Source organism: Blastomyces gilchristii (genome assembly GCF_000003855.2).
Source record: "Blastomyces gilchristii SLH14081 genomic scaffold supercont1.19, whole genome shotgun sequence".
Lineage (NCBI taxonomy): Eukaryota > Fungi > Ascomycota > Eurotiomycetes > Onygenales > Ajellomycetaceae > Blastomyces > Blastomyces gilchristii.
The window spans coordinates 102300-117988 of NW_003101664.1; the positions used below are offsets into that span (position 1 = coordinate 102300).

At 33.0% G+C, this 15689-nt stretch overlaps 1 protein-coding gene across 1 annotated transcript; it reads left to right on the forward strand.

Annotated features, from left to right (window-relative positions):
* Positions 1–11748: 11748 nt before the first annotated feature.
* Positions 11749–14249, forward strand: BDBG_07396 (uncharacterized protein). Its single transcript, XM_031723069.1, has 2 exons — positions 11749–12003; positions 12140–14249. Exons 1-2 carry the CDS (start codon positions 11994–11996, stop codon positions 12448–12450), a joined length of 321 nt encoding a protein of 106 aa, XP_031580150.1. The 5' UTR covers positions 11749–11993; the 3' UTR covers positions 12451–14249.
* Positions 14250–15689: the final 1440 nt, after the last annotated feature.

Genomic DNA, 15689 nt, shown 5'->3' on the forward strand with positions numbered 1-15689 from the left:
AGATACTCTTCAATAATTCTTCAACTCTGATTCTAGATATTGTATATTAACTTTATAATGTATCTTCTGATTGAACTGAAGACAGAATCAATATGAAATATAAAGATTTGAATTAAGCATTTGAAGAAGTTTTCAGAATTTGAGGTTTTCAATTGATTGAAGAGAAAGATTCAGAGATATATATATACAAAGTAATTATTTATAAAAGTTATCAGATAAGAGTTATGAAATCAGAGTACTGATACATAATTATTTTCACATAATTTTCTTCAAATTAGAAAGTTAGTATTATCAAAAATCATTATCTGATAGAGTAACTTACCAGCTCAGTAGTAATTTTCTGATTATTTTTCTTTTATTGTCTGCATTCTGATGACTTCAGATGTTGAGAAATTTCTTCAGAGTCATAATCAGTTTATGATGAATATTTCTAAATGAAGTTATAATAATTGTAGTAAAGAGATGACTCTTCAGTAATCTACAATATAATCTATTGATAATTATTTCATAGTTCATCTCAGTGTTTATATTGAGTTTTTCATAAATTTTGTGACCTGAAATCAGATGTGAAGAATGAAGTGATTATTTATTATAATTGAAAGAGAGCATTCTGTGTTGAATTATAAATAACATAGACTTTGTGATTCACAGTAATTTCTTAAAGAGTTTATGAATCTTCAATAGAAGTAAAAGAAGTGAAAGAAGTGAATTCAGAAGATATGATAATAATTTGAGAAAGATAATAATTTATTTTCAATAACTGATTACTGATATGTGTAAGAAGAATTAATATAAGAGAAAATAATCTTGTTTCTTAGCTTAGTTATAATTTTAATACTAACTCAGATTGAATATTATTGATATATAAAAGTAAATAAACAATCTTGATTAATCTCTGTTATATTTCTTGAAATATATTAATATTGTGAAAGAGAGTGTTATCAAATTATGTTATCAGATGATATTATTAAAAATATATTAATATTATGAATATCAATGTTGAAAAAATGTTGATACTTATACATTATAGTGATTTGTGAATCATGATAGTTAAATATATATATATATATATATCATTCCTGACTTGATTACAACTTGTACAATAATTTTTAAAAACTCAAAATCAATTTTAATTATTAATAATTAAAAACTTAAACTTATAACTAACTAATATAAAAAGAAAAAAATCTACTTCTTCTCTTTCTCATTCTTCTTATTATTCTTCATAATTTACTTCTCATTCTTCTTCTTCTTCTTCTTCTTCTGATCTGAGATGATAATCATCTCAAAATCTCTCTTCACTACCTTCTCAGAGAAGAGTTCTCACTGCTTTCTCTCAGCCAGGTTAATCTATGTCTCAAAATCTCACATTTTCTGATCTGCTGTCTCAGATTTCACTTCAGTAGTAAGCAGATTGACATACTCAGAGAGCAGAGCTGTCTTCTCAATGTTCTGAATTATAAAGCACATTCAAGATCTGAACAAGGTCTTAATTCTCTCCTTCTCTATCAGCTTCTGCTAATCAATTAGAGAATAGAAGTATTATCAAAAATTGTTATCTTTTAATAAATAAAAAATTTACTAGTTTTGACTTCTTTATCTCTCACTTTAATATTCTCTCAATCTTCTTCTACTGCTGCTTATTTACAGTAATACTCTTCTTCTCTCTTTCTCTCTTTATCTTAAACTTAAATCATTCTCAGAACTTCTTCTGATCTCACTACTACTGCATGAGACTCTTCACTGTCTTCTTCTTCAATCTCTCACAGACAGTGTTATCTGTATTATTTCTATACTTAGTTCAGTCTAAATCTATCAGAAGCATTACTTAAAATCATTATTATTCTACTCTCTTACAGAGTCTCTTCAAGGCATTATAACATGTCTTATAATCTGTCTTCTCTTACTTAAACATCTTCTTCTTCTCTCTCTTCAATCTGTGACAGTGCTCACATGCCTTGATGATCTGCAGAATCACAGAATATTTGAAAAGAAATGACATGATTAATTTCAGTGAGTATTAAAGAAGAATGAAGGCAGAAGAGACAGTCAGAAATGATATAATAATGATAATAATAATAATAATAATAATAATAGTAATGATAGTGATGATAGTAATAATGTTAATAATAGTGATAATAATAATAATGATAATAATAATAATAATGATGATGATAATGATAATGAAAGAAAAAGTACATTGAAATATATTACTGACTTATCAAATATAAAGAGATAAAGAAAATATTAACAGCTTTCAGAGATATACAGAAATAGCTACAGTATTATATAACAACATTATCTTCATTCAATACATACAGTGTTGATATTCTTTGTATACAGTTATTATATAATCTATATCAGAGATACATGCAGAAAACAGATCTTTGTTACTAGAGAGAATAATTGCAGTGATTCTCTGTTTTTATATTATAAAGATAAGTTATTCTTATTTCTTTCTTCTCTCTTTTCTCTTCTTCTTCAACTCATCACTAAGTTCAAGCTGATATGAAAACTATTAAAACACTCTTAGAAATTCTTAAATTAAAGAGTATAGACTAATCAAATTTTAAATGCAGAAGAATTAAATTATATTTAATATTATTAATTATTTATTCTCTCTTAATAAAATCACAGTCATGTCTTTCTCTCTTCCTCTCTCAAACAAAACATGACTTATGAAAAGTGAGTATCATATCAGATCATAATAATCAACACAGTCTCAGTATACAGAGCTGTATACACACAGTGCATACTGAACTGAGAGACTGTGTGTAAGAATAAGTGCTCGCAGGCGATTATTCGGGTGTTTGCAGCTTGGCATAATATGTACTGTTAACTACTAGAAGTATTCGCGGTAGAAAGATAAAATGTAGAGATCAAATGTATAATAGTATTCAAGCTAAGTTATGAATAGTATTCACAAACTTCAGTCTATATAGTTGTGTGTAGTCAAGAGCTGCTAGTTCTATTAATTACATAAGAGATAGAAATAGAGATAAAGAATCTATAAGAAGTGAGATTTCTTACATATCTCTCTCTCTCTAAGACTTTATTCATGAAGTCTTTCACTGAGTGACTTCATAGAATCAGCTCAGTACTGCAGTGATACTTACTAAAAATTCTTCATATCTATAAAAAATCTCAGTGAGAAAAAATCCCTTGTTATTATAAAGAAAAAAGAGTCTGTTACTTAGTTTCTTATTCTGTAAGATTCTTTATAATCTACAGATTCTTCTCTGACTATTACACAGATTTATCTTGTATCTTTTATACAGAAGAATTTCAGTTGACTCTCAATCATTTTCATAAGATTCTTATATAATCATTATACAGATTCATCTCACAGATAAATTACTCTCTATAAGATTATTCTTATTAAAGAGAAGCATTTATAAGTTAATCTTTCACTTATTCTCATAAATCATTGTTCTTTGACACTGTAGAATTGTGAGGAATTTTTCATTCTTTTATCAATTCTGTAGAATTATAGAATCAAGATATTCACAGTCTGTAATCACTCTTTATAGTTATATAGAAAGATTCAGACCTGTAATTCATAATCACTCTTATTTATTAGAGTGATCTGACTGTTCTGTGAAATCACTCACAGTATAAGCAAACCTCTCTAGAGTAGTATAAATATCTCAGATCTGTCTGTGAAATCTCATCTTCTTTTCTCTTTTTCTGTAACAGCTTTTATTCTTATAAACTATGAGTATCTTCATTCATTTATAAAGTGTTTTCACTTAGATAATAGAGAGAGAGTGTTTCTGATAATATCTGTATATTGATTCAAGAACTTCTCAAGAATAAAAATTTTTTTAATTTCAATATCTTTATAAATAATGTCTGACTGTCACTGAGCTTTTTATAAGCATCTTCACAACTTCTCTGATCACTTTTTATCAGCTGATGAAGCAGAAATGCTGCTGTTCACAACTGTATCTTCACTCTTCTCAGCTCTGTCACTGCATCTGATCTTCAGATCAGCAGTCAATCTTATATCTCTCTCAGATTAGCTTCTAACTCTAAGCAGTGCAGTCTCTTTCTTTGCTGTAAGTCTTCTTATAAGTAATTTCTTACAGACTCTAGCTAACAGTTCTTATAAAGCTCTCAGTGTTATCAGTGTCTTCTGCAGTCTTATGAGCTTATAATCACTCTCTCTCTGCTCATACAATCTCTGACCAGGCATATGTGAATATGTCTAGATTTTCTATCAATAATTCTCGCATCACAGCGCATTTCTGCAATCTCATTGTCAATGAGAGATGAATCTTCAGATACTCACAAAATTCAGATAATCAAGACAATGTGAATACTATGAATTTATAACAGAAGTTGATCTGAATAGATGAGCTCTCTCTTCACATCTCAATTGTTTTCAGGCTGAATACTTCAGCATAACTGAGAAAGTGAATACAGCTTTATAAGAGATATCTGATTACACATACAGACAGTCAGCTCTCAAGACTCTGCTGCAACTGCATGCATTCTGATGTTCAGCTTCTCTGAAGTCTGTGTATTTCTGATGATCTTTATATCAAATGTAATAATTATCTGTATCACAGATATAATACTCTCTGCTTCTTTGAAGAAAGAAATTAGTAGTTATGAGAGAATTGAGTGTTGCAGATGTTAAGAATGTGAGTGTGAGTTTTCTTTATTTTTTCTTTATTAATCTCTAAATTGTGTTCACAGCTCTGTTTATTTTCTTGTTTTTTAGCTTTAATAAGAATATGATTTCTTCTTTTCTTATATACACTGTAGACTGTTCATCTCAGTAGAAACTCATTATCTTATAGACTAGAATTTGTAAATAACAGTATTAATATCTTTATCACAATCAGATTCTTAGTGAAGACTGTGTCATTCTGACTTATTAGAATTTGTAATATGAAAGTCATGTCTCAGCTTCTACAGATATCTTATCTGCTCAGATGATTCTTAAGTGAACTTATTCATCTTATCAGAATATTCTTATCACTGAATCTTAAATCAGAGCTTACAATCTTGCTTCTCTAAGTTAATAATTTCTTTAATCTGATATTCTCTTTCACTCTCTAGTACTTCACAGACAGAGTGATGAGTCATAGAATTCTCTTCTGAGAATTTCTTATATTCACAGAGTAAAGAGACATGAAAAACATTATATATCTGTAATTTAGATAACAGTTTTAATCTATAGAACTGTAAGCTAACTTTCTTCATAATCTTACAAGACTCTGTCTATAAGAGATTCAGCTTCTTGCTAGATCTCTGTATAATAATGTTTTCTAAACTCAGTCAGACTTTATCATCTTTCTTAAAACTCTTTATAATATACTTGAAGTCATAGTATCTCTTCTAATACTCTTAAGTCTTTCTCAAGAATTTGCAGACTTTCTCTCAGATATTCTGAATTCTCTCAGCCTGTTCACAGGTATTACCACACTCTATAGTGTACTCTCACAGATTCATTAAGATTATCTGTGAATAAGTTTCAGTGAGTATCTTAAAGAGAATTTTATCTGTACTGATATACTTTGAGTTGTTGTATATAAACTTTATAAGTAATAATTAATACACTCAGTCATTCTAATTATAATTGACAAAGCACTGCAGATACTGTTCTAATATACTCATCAGATATTCTATCTGATCATCTGTCTGTTGATAAAAAGCTATGCTTAAATCTTATAAGATCTTCAGTATAGTTATCAGATCAGATTAGAACTCTTCTACAAAGATTGATTCTCTGTCTGAGATGATGTTCACAGATAACTCATGCAACTGAATCACATCACAGATAAAGATATGAGTTAAATTCTTTGACTTCAAGTTCTTACAGATGAGTATAAAGTGTGTTATCTTGATAAAGTAATTCACTATCATCAGCACACTATCAAAGCAGGCATTATATATGTTCTTACTTTCAGAGAGACTTATAAGAGCATTTATTTCTAGCTGTTCTCAAGATTTCTGTGAGATAAATAGAGAAGTAAGTTCTTTATATAATCTGAACTGCACTATCTGTGAACTCTGATAAATAGTACAAGAATTCACTATCTTCTTCATAAGTTCTTATATCTTTGATCAGAAGTATTTTCTTATAAGTAACTCATGAGTTCTAGTATCTGTAAAATGACTTACTAGAGAAGAGTTATAATATCTTTTGATAAGTTCTATATATAGAAACTCATTTATAGATACATAAATTCAGTTCTCTCTTTATAAGAGACTATTTAAGTCTCTTTAATTCTTTATTTCTGCAGAATTGATTCCTGCTGTAAGCAGTTTCTGAATATACTAAATATATTCATTCTTCTGTTGCAGTTCAGATAATCTGAATAGAAGATCTTATAAAGACTTATACTCTGTTTCTTCTTACACTAGGTCTTTCACAGTGCTTCTCAAAGCTCACAAACTCTTCAGATTATAGATACTCTCTTCAAGAATTCTCACAGAGATTCTCAGAGTGTTGACTCTCAGTGATATAGAAAGTAGTTATACAGGCTTCTTCTCTCTCTTCTCTTTCTTCTCTTATAAGAGATTAAGAGACTCTTCAGTCAATCTCTTCATAATACTTAGTCTGAGTATCTTACAAAGCTTTTCTATCTTCTCTAGTCTTTCTGTATCTGTCACTCTGATCTTCTTAATATAGTCTGATCTGTAAGAGAGTTCATCTGCTGAGTTCTTAGTTCACTTGATATATTCTATTTTGAATCAGAACTCACTCAGTCTCTGAGCTCAGTAAATCTATCACTGTGAGAGTTTCTTAGTTAAAGTAAACTATTATAAGCTGTTATAATCAGTTCTAACAGTAATCACTGTTATAAGACTCTCAAAGTAGTAATATCAGTGATAGAAGAATTTCACTATTATAAGAAGCTTCTGATTATAAATACTATAGTTGATCTTCATAGATTGCATCTTCTATAAGAAAAAGATCACTGAAACTTAGTTCTCATTTAACTGTAGTTATAAGACTATTTCTGAAATTATAAAGAAGAAGACATCTATCTTCAATCTGATTAAGAGTAAGAAATTAAAGTGAAACAGTATCACTGTATCTATGAATATCTATTTCAATCTTGTAAAGATCTTATAAGCTTCTGAGATAAGAAAGTTCTCACAGTTCTCTCTTCTCAATAATCTTTTCATTCTCTATTCATAGAATGACTTCTTCTTATTTTCACTCTTCAGCATGTCTGTAAGAGTTAAGAAGATTCTTATAAATATAAAGATAAACTGTCTATAGAAATTCACAAAGCTCAGAAAGATCTGAATCTCATGAATACTAGTTAACTTCAGTTATAATAGAATAGTCTTAACTTATGAAGATTTCATCTAAATATCATCTGCAGTGATTATATATTCTAGAAAATTAATTCAGCAGACACTGAAGTTGCATTTCATAAGCTTAATATACAGTTCTATCTCATTTAAAATCTTTAACACACTTTATATATGCTCAGTGTGTTCTTTCTTCTTTATAAAGTACACTATTACATCATTTAGATATATTATCACAAAGACATTCAGATATATATGAAGTATTTTATTAATAAAAGACTGAAATACTGTAGAGACATTAATCAGATTAAAAGATATCACTAGATATTTAAATAATTTCAGTGCAGTTCTAAAGACAGTCTTTCATTCATTCTCAGACTGTATTCACAGCCATGTATATATATTAATTATATTCAGTTATATAAATATAACAGCTTCTGTGAGACAGTTAATCATATTCTTAATCAGAGATAGAGAATAGTGACTCTTTATTATCTTGAAGTTCAGATTATAGTAGTCTATATATAATCTGAGATCTTTATTCTTCTTCTTTATAAACATCACAGAGACTTCTGCAGAGGCCTGTAAAAATCAGATAAAGTTATTCTTCAGATTCTTCTTTATATAGATCTACAAGATCTCTGTCTCATAATAAGAGAGCTTATAGATTGATTCTTAGAAGAGTTTCTACTCTTCTATTAAATCTATTATCAGATTCTTCTTATAGTGAGAAGAAAGCTCAGCTGTCTTTACTAAGCTGAATATCTCTGTAAGATCTTAATATTTCTCTGATATCTGAAGCTCAGTTTTCATAACTGTGAGATTCTCAGATACTTATAAAGTTATTATATAGATAAGCTTGTCTTCTCTAATCAACTCTGCAGTATCAACTGATTCTATCTTTATAAGTAAGTCTGTTAACACTGATCAGAAGTATAAACCTGACTTACAGACAGCTATGTATAGATTATGTCTTTAAAGTTATACAAGTTCTAAATACATGTTATCTGTAATGTCTGTGATAATCACAGTTTCTGCAAATCTTCTTCAGATTTTAGAGAGATTTTGTAATTCAAAAATAATTCTTATAAGTCTCTCAGCTCTCAGATCTGAGTTCTCACACTCTGCTTATTATAAGAGCAGATTCTCAGTTTTCATCTTTTAACTCATTCACTCTATAAGCTTTAGAGACATTATAGTGATCTGAGATTCTGAGTTTATTAATACTTCTTATACTTGTAGAGCAGTAGTATCACAGCACAGTTTCTTTCTATAAGTAAGTATTTTTATTAGAAGAGTAACAGATTCAGATATCAGCTTTAAGACTCTTAAAAAGACTGTTACTGACTCTATTTATAACTTCTTAAATTTCTATTTTAATTTATTCAGACAGTTTATGAAAAGATATTCTAATTTAGAATAGATAAAGTAGAGTCTGTTTTTCTTAATCTCTCTGTTATATACTCTATTTACAGAAGCTTATAAAACTCTCTCTTTCTACTTAGTAGTCAGATACAAATCTCTCTATATCTTATTATCTTTTTCTAATAAATCTGTTCTCTATTGTTCTGACTCTTATAGAGCTAGTTAATAATCTACTCTCTGCAGATCTGTGACTCTCACAGTAATCTATAAGTAGTGAATAAAAGTTATTAATTTCTTCAGAGTTAAGAACTTAGAGTCTTACTTAATAAGCTTATTCTATATATCTTTATTCAGTCTCTTTATAAATATTATTATTCAGGTCTTATTTCAGAGCTCTGTTTTCACAGATCTCAATTCACACTATAATTTTATAAAGTACTATAAGTAGTTTTCATCAGATTTCTCATCTCTTTTTCTAATATTAATAATTATAGCTCAGGTGTTCTCTGTCTGACTTATAAAGTTTCTTAACTTATTCTCTAGATAGATCTTGAGAACAGATTAGTAAGATCTCTTATAATTATTCTCTAAATAATTCAGCTAGTTCTTGACTTCAGTGTAATAGAGATCTATCATTATATAGATGATAGCTTCTTCATCTTTCATATTACACAGTCAGACTTATGAGTTAATTTCAAATACAAACTTATAAAAGCTTTTATAGATTGTAATTCAATAAGTAGTCTTAAGTGATTACAGCTTAAGAAAGTTTCTTTTCAGTTTGTAAATATCTCTGAAGATTATATCTAGAGACTCAGTTCAAGAATGTTTGCAGATAGTAAGCATTTCTTATAGAAAAATAGCTTAATCTTATAAAAGATACTCAAGAATGTTCTTCACTGAGATTGATTTATTCATGAGTTTGAAGAGTTTCTCTGTCACAGATGCAGAGAATGATATTCTGTGAGTGATTAATAAGTTTTCTAAAACTTCTTTTATAAGAGTTATTTATAATTCAGATGACTGCTTCTGAGTATCTGCAGTAGAGTTTACAGAGATTGAAGTATATAAGTTTCTAGTTCTTTCAGTTATAACAGGCAGTTGCTGACTGACTGAGCTTGAAATATAAGAATAAGTGCTTACAGACAATTATTCAGATATTTACAGCTTGATGTAATATGTACTATTAACTACTAGAAGTATTTACAGTAGAAAGATAAAATATAGAGATTAAATATATAATAGTATTCAAACTGAGTTATGAATAGTATTCATGAACTTCAGTCTATATAGTTGTATATAGTCAAGAGTCACTAGCTCTATTGATTACACAAGAGATAGAAATAGAGGTAAAGAATCCGCGAGAAGCGGGATTTCTTACACTGTGTGAGTTATAAATCAGTATCAGTATCTCAGAGAGAGCTGTGCAGTGTGAGAAAGTTACAATTCTCAGTTACATACACAGAGAGTGAATTGTCACAGTAAGTGTATATACATTGTATAAAAGTAACACTTTTTAATAACACTCAGTCTCTGATATTATGAAAATAGAGTCTCTTTGTAAGATCTGTTTTTATCAGAAGTCAGAGAATCTTATATTTTTCAAGATTATCTTCATCTGTCTTATTCATGAAATTAATGAAGAAAATCATTAATTTCAGTATTCTATTCTTAATATTATTCAAGTAACAGCAGAGTTTATTCTGATCACACTTTTTAAGTATATATTTTCTAAATATTCACATTTATACAGATATATACTGATTATTTATTAAATAATATTAAGATAATAACTTATCACAGCTGTATTACTCTCACTGTGAGAGATATATAGTTAATAATAAACATTGTAAAGACTCTGAGAAGTAAGTATTTTAAGAGTACTACAGCTCTGTAATCTTGATTTTTTTTATTTTTCTTTTTTCTTTTTTTCTTTTTCTTTTTTCTTTTTTTCTTTTTCTTTTCTTTTTTTTTTTCTTTCTCTTTTTTTTTTTTTTTTTTTATTCATTCTGATTTTTTCTTGTTTTTATTTTATTTTTTGTTTTTTGTTTTTTTTTTTATATTTTATATTTTTTTCATAATTAAAATTATATGAATTATGATCTATATTCAGAAAAGTAATAATATTTAATAACATTCTCTGTTGAATTTTCAACAAATAAGCACTATGTTATAATATTATATAAGTGAGAAGTGATTTTATAGTCTCATTTAATATCATTCTCAATAATAAAATCAGAATGAAAATGTGACTAAGAATTCAAACATATTCTTTATTCAGAACTAGATTTTTATTTGAAAAGTGAATCTGAAATCTTTAATATTTGAAATAATGTGATTTGAAATCAATGTAATGAACATAAATCATGATCAGAAGTAATGCTTTTAAGTAATATGACAACTGTAAAGTTTGGTCCTGGTCTCAGACACGGTCACACGGTCAGTCTAGCCACAGCTGATAATATCTTATGAAATGAATTAGTTACAATTAACTGACCTGAACTCTGAGTTCCATGTTATCTGAAACAGTGGCTCTTGACTGATGAGAACTGCTTCTGGAAAGAAGGGACTAATGTGGCAGGCTGCACCTGATCAATCATATAGACTATTCTGTTACACTCCACAGATTCCAACCACTTCATTCTCGAATGTGTACGCTCCAATTCTCAGCCATTCCTGATCACTGATCCTCAGCTGCTACAAACATGCATATATTCTTCCGCCCTGAAGCTCCACCGCGTACACCACCACATACGCGTATAAATATCCACCTCAATTGCTGATTCTCGCACTTTCTCTTTCTTTCCTTCTTTAATGTTTTTATCTTTGTTAAATAAGACCTATCAATATAATACCAATCTATTCGGCGTAGGCCTCTTACATTTTCTTTTCTTTTCTTTTCTTTTCTTTTCTTTTTGTTTCTTTCTTTCTTTCTCTCTTTCTTTTTTGGCTCGCTTGGGTTTGTTAAAGAAGGTAGCTGATAAAGCCTGTTGATGAATCGTGATGGACAGAACCACTGCAGAAGATGAATGAAGGGAGTAAAGGGGCACACTGTTCTTGTTCCAAAGATCCAAGCCACTCAAAGCCATTTCACATACCTAGGTTGTGATCAGTGACTTCCTGTCTTATCCAATAAGTGGTGGCAAAAGCTGTTGAATGCATTACATGGATGGATGTGAATGGTGGTGCATATCAAAATGGATGTAAAGTTTGAAAAACCTAACCCCCTCAAACGTTTAGATATGGCTTGGCGCGGGCTTGGACCTTATCGATACGAAAAGGAGGGGCATATCGAGGACGGCGCTGGAAGAGAACGAGAAACTTCATGGAACAACGAGTAAAACTAGGAGAGGATGGAAACAGGTACGTTCAGTCATCCGGTAAAAACGTAAATCGAGTTACGGGGGACTAGCTATTATTATTATTATAGAATCCCCATCAATCAACTACGATAATTCCTCAGATAACTGACTATGCGAAACATCCAAACCCAAGCCAGAACCAAACAACAACAACAACAATGGAATAAGAAATATACCAAGCAGCAACTATGGAGCACAAACATATCGTATCATAATTATCGTATCATTCTGCTTGCAGCGGCGGCAGAGGACTCCTCTCTTATCTGTCCTCTTCCTCGGGACTCCTGGGGGCGATTTCACTCGTTCACATTTTGCTATGCCAGCCAACCGGATTGGCGCCCGCCCCTTTCGCCCTGTCAGTGCTGCTGAGTTAGGATGGTTTATGCAGCCTGGCCTGTTTGAAGTTGCCACCACAATAAAAACAATGATGAACCCGTACAGGAGTTGATTGGTTGGTTTGGTCGTTGATGTGAACAATGTCTTTGTTCCATTAGATTAGAGGGAAAAAGGCCGAGAATTTGCCCATTTGCAGTCTTGAATTTTTGTTACTTTTCTGTCTCATTTTCATTTTCATTTTTATTTTATATTTCTTTGAGGGTGTTCAAAAACTCAGCATGATGATACCTCCCTCACTGCTCAAATAGCCCCACCATGCTCAGTAGGTTCAAATGATGTGATACAAACGGGCAAAAATCTAGCTCTTTAACACCTGGTAGAGGCCGCTCAAATTTCAAGCATAATGGTACGCTGGGGAAGGTTGGTTTTGCAAACAGCGCCAGCAGGGGGTGAGTTTCTTAATAATAAAGAGCCAGCAAATCATCCAGCGAGGTGGGGGGCGGACGGAAGACAAGACAAGTGGCCAGGGATGAAAATGGATGAAAATGGATGGAGAAACCCTTTCCCCTCTGAGGGCTCGCACTCCACTCCAAGTCTCCAGCACGCCTCCATCCAGGGCTCTCGCAGACTACTCGCGCCCACATGCGATGCAGATGACCAGTGCCGTGCGCCAATCACCCACTTGGCCCCTCCGCCAGTGACGATGTATGGAGGAGGCTAGGTACTTGTACAGACGAGGCACCATCCATTTATTAGTATATTGTTGCCTCACTCGCTCGCCTCCCGGGTTTTGGCGTGCGTGTCAGTCAGTCAGTCAGTCAGTCAGTCAGTCAGTGAGTGAGTAAGTCAGTCAGTCGGGAGGTAGATTCTTTCGGAAGTCCGAATCGAATGTTCAAGAAAGAGGGCACGAGAACGAGAACGCGCTGGGATATTCTAGGATGTCGCTATTGGACGGGTATTGTAAAGACTTTCAGGGCTCCGGATGATGTAGTTATTCCCCCCACCAGAGCCAAATAAGGTTAGGTGGGGAGGAGGGTATTTATCTACCTACCTGCTATAGCCTGTGCTATGTGTAGAATAATGAACGAGTTCAAAAGGTTCAATTAAAAGTTTGTTCACCAACTTCCAACTTTCGATGGAGTTTTAGTAGTTATCCCCTGTTGTAGATGACAGATATTGTCGTTACACGGATTGCCATACATCGCGTTGGTAGATATGTACATGTACAGTATAGTAGACCAAGGAAGAAAGGAAGACAGAAAGACAGGAAGCGCACCCGCTGGCTCGCTAAGGGATAATAGATAGACCCTTATGGGCATGAAGTACCTGTACGGTACGTGTACGTCAGATCACAACTTTGCCGAGACATTATTAAATATTATTATTTCCGTCCAGTCTGTTCTAGTCTGACTCTCTGGTCTGTCTGTCCCCTCAGCGCTCACCCCATCCCATCGTTTATCGTTTATCCACAATTTCCTTGCCCCCTAGATGGTGGGACTAAGGACCCTGGAATGTCGCACTTTGCACTTTCTGTCGTCATTTTTCCATCGGCCCAACCCACCTAGTTCCTAGTTAGAAGAAGTAATCTTCCTTGTCACGCATCAGAAACACCGGCTCTCATCTCACAAATAATAGATCGCGCTGTGTTTTGTGTATGTGTTGCGTGTGTTTGCGTTGAGTGTGTCCTGATGGAAACAAGGGAAGTCTCTCTATTCTATTCTAGTTATTTTTCGCCTTCATCCAACCAAATTTAATAGCAAGCACAGGAGTTAGTTAACTATAAGTGATGTCTCTTAAAAAGACCCGTACAATGCCATTCACTCACTCCATCGCTCTTTATGATTGGAGGTTACCTGAACCTAGCCATGAGAAAGAAGAGAAGTGATGCGGAAGAAAGATGGACCCCCCCCCAGCAGTGAACCTGTAACCACTGTCACGCCCAGCTTTGCTGTCAAAAAAACGATTACCGCATTCCGCAGCAAGTTACGTATGTATGTACTGTCCTGTAACCATGGGCGATGAGCCGGACGGGAGCCAGGGCTGGGGCTGGGGCTGGTCCCAGACTCTCTACCCCGCTGTTTTGCTCGAGGCCAGAGACAGAGTTTCGCGCCAGGAACAAAAAACCAGACCAAGAGAGAGAGAAAGAGAGAGAGAGAGAGAGCAGTCAGTTCCCAGGTTTAACTTTTTACATTTTTACCCAAAATCATGATATGGAATGAATATCTAGGAGGGATCCGAAAAATGGCGAAATATCCAAAACGAAATCCAGACAGAATGATGAATGTGATTAATTATAATTCTTATTAGTAAGTTAATTTATAAGTGGCCATTAGGGAACGAGGCATTCGGCGGTGAAGAATAATAAAGGGCATCCTATCACGTCACTCACCCCCGCCCCGCCCCGCCTGTGATCAGCTCAAACATCGAAAGTGTGAAAATAACGAAAATGGGACATCATTCTCGTATGATTTTATTAGCCACCCTTGGGGACGAGTCCGTCCACGTTATTTTAGTTTTTAGTTTTATGTTATTTTTCACTTTCACATTGATTTTTCAATAATAATATTGCTCTGAGCAATCATCAAACCCAGCAGCGAATCGGATTTAGTTTCCCTTCCCTGCGTGCGTTCAACCTCTTTCCCCCCACCCATCCCATTATTATTATTTCCCCCCCCCGGTCACGTCAAACCCTCCACACTGCATACCATCGCCTTCTCCTTCGAATGAAGCGTGTAGCGTACCTACATCATTTACTATCTTTCGATACGAAGAAGCCCTTGAAAGGGGTAACCGTAACCCCTAGGGCGGGCGTTTTAAGTTAGTTATTCAAGACTGGGCTGTCAAGTTGTTTTTGTCGGGGGGTGGGTGTGCGTGCGAGGTGCGAGTAGCGCGGAGAAGAAGAGAAAGTCATGTTTAGTTGTGGATGGATGGGATGGAGGAACGAGGAACGAGGCACAAGGCACAAGGCACAAGGCACACGGGGCACGAGGCACCGGGCTTCTGGTAGAAATTAAAAATAAAAATAAAAATAAAAATAAAAGAAGGAAATAAGAATGTGTTCAGAGTAGATTGGGAGGAAGGGAAATAAGCATACCCTGATCTATTGCTGTAACTAATAGTTCTGGCTCTATCCTATCTATCTATCGTGATCAGACGCAGCCGGCGCTCCCACTCTGCACGACAACGGGCTGCAACCGCCATTTCTTCTGTCTGTCTGTCTGTCAACAATCTGTTCTACAGACTGTCTGTGGTCAAAGACGCTCCTGAACTACCCATGGAAGAACCTTCTGAGTTAAAAAAGACAGAGACCTAACTTATTGATATAACTAGGACGATATTGCAGCCGACATC